Source organism: Gracilinanus agilis, chromosome 1 (assembly GCF_016433145.1).
Source record: "Gracilinanus agilis isolate LMUSP501 chromosome 1, AgileGrace, whole genome shotgun sequence".
Classification (NCBI taxonomy): Eukaryota; Metazoa; Chordata; class Mammalia; order Didelphimorphia; family Didelphidae; genus Gracilinanus; species Gracilinanus agilis.
The window spans coordinates 264,044,746-264,054,555 of record NC_058130.1 but is presented as its reverse complement, the minus strand read 5'-3'; the positions used below and the strand labels follow the sequence as shown (position 1 = coordinate 264,054,555).

The 9,810-nt window shown below is 35.7% G+C and overlaps 1 protein-coding gene across 1 annotated transcript in view; it reads right to left on the bottom strand.

The window, feature by feature from the left end:
* PTCH1 (patched 1) overlaps positions 1-9,810 on the bottom strand; it is a 76,656-nt gene that overhangs the window by 20,728 nt on the left and 46,118 nt on the right. The window contains exons 13-15 of the mRNA XM_044657558.1: positions 6,732-6,850; positions 5,193-5,595; positions 3,813-4,122 (exon numbers count right to left, since the gene is read on the bottom strand). Of these exons, the coding sequence (XP_044513493.1) occupies positions 3,813-4,122; positions 5,193-5,595; positions 6,732-6,850 (832 nt within the window). The remainder of the gene's footprint in view (positions 1-3,812; positions 4,123-5,192; positions 5,596-6,731; positions 6,851-9,810) is intronic.

Genomic DNA, 9,810 nt, shown 5'->3' with positions numbered 1-9,810 from the left:
CTCACACACACACACACACACACACACACACACACACACACACACACACACCCCTTTTGAACAAAAGCAGCCTATTTTTGGTTGAATGTAGCCAGTAAAAGGGGATAAATGCTTTTTGTTGTAGAGAGTGTGATTTAAATACTGTAATTCATTTCAGAATTTTCTTAGAGAAGGGAGTTTCTGTTTGACCAGTATTTTCTGAATGGGAAAGTCCTTAGTTTTGGAAAAAAAATTTAAAAAAATAAAGATTTCTTCCTTTCCTGGAGGGCAGTGAAGACCCCACTTAGATACCTTCACTGTAACTGCTTTGGGCATTGTTTTTATATGAACAATTTGGCTATCTGGAATGTGTGGTCTTGTCAGTGAAAGAAAGCCCTTATTATTCAGGGTGCGTGTGGGGGAGAGGCAGACAGTTATTCAGGGTGAGTAAGGGAGAGAAGGAGAGAGAGAGAGAGAGAGAGAGAGAGAGAGAGAGAGAGAGAGAGAGAGAGAAGAGACCGCCAAGGAACAGTCACTTTTAAGTTGAGACACACTGCTTTTCATGGAAAAGCATGCACCCAACATGAAGTACTGAACAGATGTTGTTTTATTGCCTAAAGCCTTTTTTTCCTTTAAATAAACAACAAAACATACCCTTGTGTTTTCCTCACCACAATAAGAATTTTCATGACTTTATCACTTGAATCAGCTTTGCTTTAACCCTTTCACTTTCTTTCAAAGTGGCACACAAAGTCTTTTCTCCACCCAAATGCCAAATGGCATGATGTAAAACAGAGGGAATGAAGTAACAACTTAAGAAAGTCAGAACTCAGCTGCTCAGTGCACCTATTTAAAATACTTTTAATAATTTCTGATTGATTTAGGAAAAAAATCAAGTAGTAATGAGATGATTTAATTACATATACTATACTATGAGCGATATTACAAGAAATAGGGTTTTTACTCAACACTTTTTTCCCCTCAAATATCCATGGTGAAATGAAAGCCTAGTGTTAAAATCTAAGCCTGAAAATTTCTCTTTATAAAACATGTCATGGTAAAAATGTTATGTATAAAAATGTTTTTTAATTAAATATAACTCCAATGGCTAAACTTTTCTGAAGCTATAATACCTAATTTTAATGTAGATTGCATTTGCCAAATTCAGCATACATTTGTAGCATAAGTCAACATGTACTTATATGTGTGAATCCCTGATTTAATATTGTACCAGTATGCATTCTGAAAATGGTATATTAAAATAATTTTTGTGTTCCGACTCTATATTCTTATCAGTTAAATTGACTAAAAAGGAACTGAAAATAATGTGAGGAGATGCATAATAGTTTAAATGACAACTCCATTAAAAGTCAATGAGAGGGGGCAGCTGGGTAGCTCAGTGGATTGAGAGCCAGGCCTAGAGACGGGAGGTCCTAGGTTCAAATCTGGCCTCAGACACTTCCCAGCTGTGTGACCCTGGGCAAGTCACTTGACCCCCATTGCCTACCCTTACCACTCTTCTGCCTTGGAGCCAATACACAGTACTGACTCCAAGACGGAAGGTAAGGGTTTAAAAAAAAAAAAAAAAAAAAAAAAAAAAAAAAGTCAATGAGAGTCACATGGCTAAAAACTGCACACAATGCTTTGATGAGTTGATTCATGGATAATTGCTTCCTAGGAATAAATTTTCAATGACCAAATCAACCACGTTACAGGCCTGAAAAATATCTAGGTGGCCAATGATCATGGTATTTGGTCATTTTGTGTACAGTGGTCCTAATCAAATACCAACATCACTGGAGTTAGGCATGTGATTCTGGGGCTTGTCATACCTTAAGAGTGAGAAAAAAAAATCTAACTTAGCCTAAATGTTCAGTGCTGTTAATTACATTTACTACCAAAATTATTATAACACATAAGGTTTTCATAGACTCTGAAGAGTTTGATTACAAACCTCAGGGCTTCTTTAAGTCTTTAAAGTGAAGAAAACAGAGAAATAATTTATAATACTCTCTAAAGAGGTTTTAACCCTATCCACTGCCTCCAGTTAGACAATACATTTCTGCCCCCTTCCCAAGCTCTCCATTAACATGGCATAGTGAACTTCCTAATGAAAGACTAAAGACACTGAAATCAATTCTACAATAACCCTCCTCTCTTGAGATACCAACTGGCTTTGCACAGCAGATTTCTTTGTCCTTTGTGGCAAGTTATTTGCATGTCTTTTGGTCAATGGGGGAAAAAAATTAAAAATCAGGGCTTTCTTCAATTGCTTGGATTTCTTTCTACTGATAACTCCAAATCCACTGTTTTCAAAACTACTGCAAAAATGAAAACAAACTAAAGAAATAAATTAAACTTAATCTCATGAACATGTTTGAAAAGGAACTTTAAAGTCAGAGTCCTCCTATTTACCTAAAATAAAACTGAATTAAACAGATTGGTCAAGGCCAGAAAGTATAATGGAGATTTATTCCCTGAATACAATTTTCAATTAGTCTGATATGTCATTTAATTTGAAACTCATAAGAAAAGGAATAATTTAAGAATCGCAAAATTTGTTGGTTTCTTTATTATGTAACAAACCAAGTATTTCTAAAAGAAAAGATATCCCAAGAGGCACTTAGCTTGTGTCCACATTTGCCAAGTAAAGCAGAGAATTACTACAATTATCTGGATAACAAGTCAATACATAGTATTTTCACAATTATGTAGATAAATCAATATAAGTATTTTTGTCTGATTCAGAAAATTACCCTAATTTGCCAGCCTCCTTTGCATGTGTATGTGTAGAATAAACTCAAAAGTGTTCTAGGAATCACTGACTACAATGTTCAATCTATTAACAGTCAAGAGAACATTTAAATTATCCCACCAGGCCAATAACATTCATTTCTTTTTCCAATTCACTAACACTTCCTAGAAGTGTTTCTAACGGAAAGGAAAAGGAAGAAAGATGTCCCTATACTCAATTTGGTTACACATAGTAAAATGCACATTGCATTTTGATTAAATACTATAAGAAAGAGAATGATGTTTATTTTAGATCATAATGCTTAATGAGCCAGGTTCTCTCAAATCCACCAACTATAACTTGAGAGTGAGTCAGTCAAGAAATGTCATTCATTTTTTCAGGCCCGTCTATTAGGCACTATGCAAAGTGGTAAAACCATATCTCTCTAGAGCATCCAACTTATTTTTAAGGAGTATCTTACATGTTGAAAGAATATGAATCAGTACCTACAGATGGGATTTCCCTTGGGAATCCTAGAACACTCCAACCAATCATCACTATGTTGCTATTTTTTAGTTGCTTTCAATCATATCTTACTCTTCATGACCCCATTTTGAGGTTTCTTGGCAGAGATACTAGAGTGGTTTGCCTTTTCCTTCTCTCACTCATTTTACGGATCAGGAAACTAAGGCAAAACAAGGTGAAGTGACTTGCCCAGAGTCATATAGAATAAGTGTCTGAGATGATATTTGAACTCAGGAGGATGAACCTTCCTGCCTCCAGGTCTGGCATTCCAACCACAGTACCACCTAGTTGCCCCCAAACATCACTGTAACATCTTATATATAGGATTGTGCACTTTGTTGCATTTTACATCAATACATAGCTTCTGGAAGTTGCCTCAGGCAAACAAAATTTGGAAGGCCCGAGAACTGGACCTAGAAATTGCAAATATTTCAGTCTGACCACTTAATAAAACATTGCAGAGTTATTTTTCCAAAGAAGACTTTCATAGAAGGAAAGGTCTAGCCTTGAATAACCTGAAGACCAAATGAAATAATTTCTTTAAAAGATAAAAAGAACCCAGCTAATTTCTTACCTTGTAGCCAATCTCGAAAGTAGTGTAACCACATTTTAGGGAGCTGTTTGTTTTCTTCCAACATGACATACTTCACACTGCTGAAACTTTTGTGAAGGTCATAAAGTAAGTGCTGGATATTTGGGTAGTCTGCTTTCTGTGTGACTATATACATGTTGTAGAAAGAGAAGTATTTGAACTGAGCTGCGATAAAGTCATACTCTCGGGTTTCTCGTGGCACAATGTCAGTCAGATCCAGCCCATCTCTCACCCGAGTGGTTCCATAAAGACTGACCCCTAACAAACCCAGAAAAAGGAAGATAACCACAACCTACGACAAAACAAAAGGCATAGGATCAGAACCAAGGCGACTTAATCAACCTTCCCTTCTCAAAGAGAGGGGCTATAATAAGAGGCTATAATAATCAGGACAATATTTTCTTTATTATCTCACTTTTAACCACCTAGTCACCTAGTGACTGAAGATTAAGTTGGAATTAATGAGAGTTTCTCCTTCTGGAAATCAGATCAATATGAATCAATTCACTAGGAGTGACAGAAGAAGAAAACTGCTCCCAAAATTTATGACACCAAATATATTTCATATAGATAAACAAACTATCTGTATTCAAAGAAACTCCAGGGTATACTTCCCACAAGAGAGACGATAAAATGTCTCCAAAGTTCTTCCTTATAAAATAAGCAGACCAACATAGTTATTGCTTCTTCATTTTGCTGAATTCCTCAGAATACCTCAATATAATACATATTCATTTTTTTTAAAGTAGAGGTAGGGAAGAGAGAAGAAACAGAGATGAAATTCAATCAATTTCAAGAATAATAAAAATAATACCTAGAATTTATATAATGCTTTATGGTTTGTAAGATACTTTATAAATATTACTTCATTTTATCCTCACAACCACCCTGGGAAATAGGTGCTATTATTAACCCCATTTTATTAGAAGAGGAAACCGACTGTGATAAGATACAAGTTAAGTGACTTGTTCAGAAAAGACATACACACACACACACACACACACACACACACACACACACACACACACACACACGACTAAGCATCTGAGGTTAGACTTGAACTCAGGATTTCCTGAATCAATGTCTAGCACTCTGTCCACTGTGCCACTTGGCTGCTTAATTTGATATTCTAAAACAGAAATTCTCAACTTTTTTATGTCATGGGACCATGATATTTTCCTCAATATATAAGGTTTTCATGTACAACTATTTCATCAAATATTTGATGACAGGCTGCTATGGTTGTGGTATTCAATTCCATTCAATTCAAGTCATCAAAATATTTAAAAAACCACTTAATAGCCCACAGTTAAGAGCTCTACTCTAAACAAAAGGTAGAACCATCTGTTTTTGACAGATTACCTTGGCTTTTGGTTTCAAGAGGAATGGAGCATAATGCTTCTCAGCAAAAGATGATAGGGTCCACTTAGTGCAAGGTGGCTCCAGGCAATGAAAGTTCGAATCTGAGAACTGAGAAAGCAAATCTCTAGTTGAGCTTGTGCTTTCTGGGCTATGACAGCTAAGGTTGTCCTGCGTCATGGTGACAGGCTGTACTGAAATCTCTGAACGAGGTTCTGCGGTGGTATAATACACCTGGGTATGAGGGTCATATTCAGTGCGCAACTGAACTGTTGATTGCATGGTGATTTGAGTTTCATGGGCGAAGCTGTGGCTGCTATATGGAGGGGGAGGGCTGTAACGGGTGTTGTCATTGGTATCTGTGTAGGCTTGAGGTTCAACTTGAATCACTCTGCTGACACAGGGACTAAAAGGAACAGGGGAGAAAAAATAAGGATTCTAAATTTTTATTAAAACCAAGGAAATTCATCATGATATTTTTGATCTTATGCATTTCTAAATTAAGAAGAAAAGATTATTTTATTAAGCTCAACAACTGAGTTTCTATTTTCTCAGCAATATAAACTGTTGATAATATTTTTCATTAGAATATCCCTTTGCACACACCTTCATACCCATAACCTCATTTCCTCCCAACAGTTCTGGGTGAAAGACAAATATTATCTCCTCTTGACAGATGAGGTACAAAGATCTTAAGTGACTTACTAATGGTCACAAAACTAAGATTTCTTAATTTTGTTTTAGGCTTGCCCTATTATATTAACATTATACATTAAAAAAATTTTTGTTTTGTCATTTTTAGTCATGTTTTATTCCTTGTGACCCCACTCAAGGTTTTCTTGGCAATATTGAATACAAAAACTGGCAATACAAAAATACTGAAGTGGTTTTCAATTTCCTTCTCTAGCTAATTTTACAGGTGAGGAAACTGAGGCAAATGGGATTAAGTGACGACCAAGGTCACGTAGTGTCTGAAATCAGATCTGAACTTGGGAAAACAAGTCTTCCTGATTCCAGGACAGGCTTTCCATCCATTGTACCCACAAATAACATTGTAAATTGGATTCTGTATTATAGATTAAATATATAAAGGATTCTACCTCTATTTTAGTGAAAATAATAAAATCTCTTCATAGTACCCCTTTCTACAGATGCTCAAGTGACTTGATAAATACTCTAGTCTCATATTTCCCTCAAATAATCTGCTAGATAGTATAATTACCATCCCTCCTTTACATGTTAAGAAATTAAAACCAACAACAACAACAACAAAGCAAAAACTCCCATCAATTCTGGTATAAAAAAATAAATTTACCCATCAGATGGTTGACCCTGAATATAGCTAATTAAAGTAAATGATAGTGAATCTAATTTTCCCTTCACCCATCACCATGGCTTTTGAAATTCTTTCCCAAATGGTAAAATATCCTGAGATGAATTACATAAATGGCTTTACCTTTAAATTTATGAACTAGAAGGTGTTGAGTAAATAATACTGCTCTATAAATCCTGAATACAAATGTACGTATCACATAAGTTTACCTTGTAAAACAACAGAAGATATCCAACCTCCTGTCCTCCCGTCTGTAGAGGTCCATGCTTAGAATAGCAGGGAAAATGAGCAGAACCATAGCAAAATTGAATACCACAACTATAGCAGCCTGGAAACCAAGAAAAGAAGCTCAAGGTCAGCAACAGGTCTCTTCCTAAGATGAGAATTGATTTAAAAAGATGTTCAAGTTCCTTTTAATTTTACCCAGGATTTCTTGAAGCAACATCTTTGCATTTTGAAATTGTAATCTTTAACAATGTGTGGTATAGCTAATTCAGGAAAATTTCAAGTAATATAAAAAGAAATTCCTTCTAGGGTTTAATCTGTCACTTGGATGATGCCATTACTGAAAGACAATGTTTACATGAGACATGAAGCAATAAACAAATCTGGCCTAGGAGTTAGAAAGCTTGGGCACTAAAGCTTAGCTCTATCCCTAGCTAGCTGCATAACCTTGGGCAAGGCACTTATTCCCTTTCTTTATCTAGTTAATTAAGATGACATATATAAATTGCTTTGCAAGCCTCTAAGCTCTATATAAAGGGCAGCTATTGTCACCACCATTACCACCATTATTGTGAAATAAGGAAGAAGCACTTACTAGATCATCTCGGAGGTTTTTAACTTTTTTCCTAGCCTCCTTCCTGACCCATCCTCCTCCCTCCTCCAGCACAGCTGGGTGAGCTTTTGCCTTCCCTCTTGAAGCTACTTTACTTATACTTTTGAATTTACTTATCTCTGTGAATGTGGTATTCTCTCTAATAGAATATAAGTTTCTTGAACACAGGGACAAGTTTTTCCTCTTACTGCCTAGTACATAGCTTTATACGCCTACACACTTAATGTTTGTTATATCTTACTGAATGTAATAAAAAAATTCTGAGCATATAATATAATTTTTTGAAATATTATTAACTTGCTATTAGATAATTGAATCACACATACAAAGAAAGAACATTGTGTATATTTCTGGGGTGATTTCTTTTTTAAAAAACTTCCCTTTCTTTAAATTTCTAAAGTGGACCTCATATACATGTATAACCCAGTGGAATTACTGGTCAGCTCCTGGAGGGGGGGAGGGAGATAGCATGAATCATGTAATCATGAGGGAAAAAAATTAAAAATGGCTCTGATATGTTCATTTAATCCCCACAACAACCTTGAGACTTAGGATCAGTAGACTGCCATTTTATAGTTGAGGAAACTGAGGCAAAGATAGATCAAGTGACTTGCCCAAAGTCACACAGCTAGTTAAGTGTCTAAGGCTAAATTTGAACTCAGGTCTTCCTGAATCCAGACACAGTGCTCTATCCACAGCATCTCCAAGAAAAAAGTGAGAGCCTTTTGAAGGGGTTTATAATAAAGGGAATATTGGAGATGAAATTACATCCTGCATCCCTTAGAAAGATGTTCTTAATAACTGACTGCTGAATGAATTTTGCGCTGCTTCTTTATAATGTGATTTGTTTTGTATTCAGTAACTCTCATATACTTTAACAGCAAATTTTTATAGATAATTGAATCACGCATAAATATAAAGTGATTTGTTTTGTATTCAGTAACTTTTATATACTTTAGCAGCAAATTTTTAGATACACTTTTCAAGTTCCTAAATGATCTTTCCTATTTGAAAATTATTTGAGGTTCCACTAGCTTGGCAAAACCTAAATGATCCCAAAGTATTATTACTGTGAAAAACTTTAGGTTATCCTTTTACTCTTGAAATATTAATTTATGCCAAATCATCACTTACTACACATTTCAGAGAAAAGATCCCAGATCTCTGAAAGTTCTCTGATACTTAGAGATCACTGGGCTTGTATCATACAGTTATATGCTACATTGAGGTAATATGGGTTTCTAAGAAACTTATAAGATCATTTGAGGTCAGCTTTGTCTTTGTCTCACCTCTCAGTGCCTTGCTTATTACTTTGTGTTTCCTTGGCACTTAATAAAAATGTATTTTCCTAGTGACTTCTTTTAATTGAAACTATAGAATGTTCTTCCTTTTAAAGATGTTTGTTAATTTTTAAATATGTTTTTATTCTTCCTGAGAAGGAGAGACTTAGGAAAAAGAAGCCTGTAACCTATGATAGTGAAGGTTTCAGAAATTATGAGCTTTGTGCCTTAGAGATTGAGTATAGAAGGACTGGTTAGAAAGACAGTGAAAGAGATGAGCAAAAGGTGCTTACACCCACTAGAAATCTATAGCAGGGGGGCAAAGACAGGAATAAGCAGTAGAGGATATAGAGAGGAGTCAATTATTCCTCCTCCACTCCCTAGCAGTGTCCCCAATCCCATTCCTTTCCATGCTGAAAAGTAAAGAACACAAGAGTAATGGAGACTAGATTAAAAGAAGAGGGTTGGGGAGGGGAGGGAGTGTGAGTAAAGCAGCCGAAAAGGCAACCTTTTTCATTTTTTTCTTTTAAAAAAAGTATAAATGGAAAACGCAAACTTCTGTGGAGGGGGTAGCAATTTGGGGGTTTCCCTTCATCAATTTTTAGTGGTTTCATCCCTTAGAAAATCCAGCTGCTACTCTTGCATTTGTTAACTGAAGTGAAAGAATAATAGATATTTGTGCTGGAGTCACTGAGAAAGAAGCTAAGTGAGGCTAGTAGTTTGGGGCCCTACCTAAGGTATGAGCTGCTCTTTTCCATTCCTGGTAGACCACCCAAGGAGAGTGGGTGTATATCATAGCCAGAGGTGATGAACAGCCAAGGATGCCTGTCATTTAGACTTCCACCTTATGGATGACGATTGGCAATTCCCTTCTGATAGAACATGCAGAGCCCAGATGTTCCCCCTTTCAGTCCCCACCCACTCCCTTTCCCTCCAAGGCTTTAATTTTATTAATTAAATTCTTAAAATAACAGCACAGAAAATTGTTGGTGCCAGAAAAGGAAAGTAGTGAGTCTTTAAAAAAAAAAAAAACAAAACAAACAAACAAAAAAAAAAACTACATTTAAACAGGCTAGGCCAGTTTTTTTTTTAAAATAGGTCCAAATTCTGAAGGAACTATTGGTATTCCTTAGGGTAGAAGAAAGAGAAAGAAAGAAAGAAAGAAAGAAA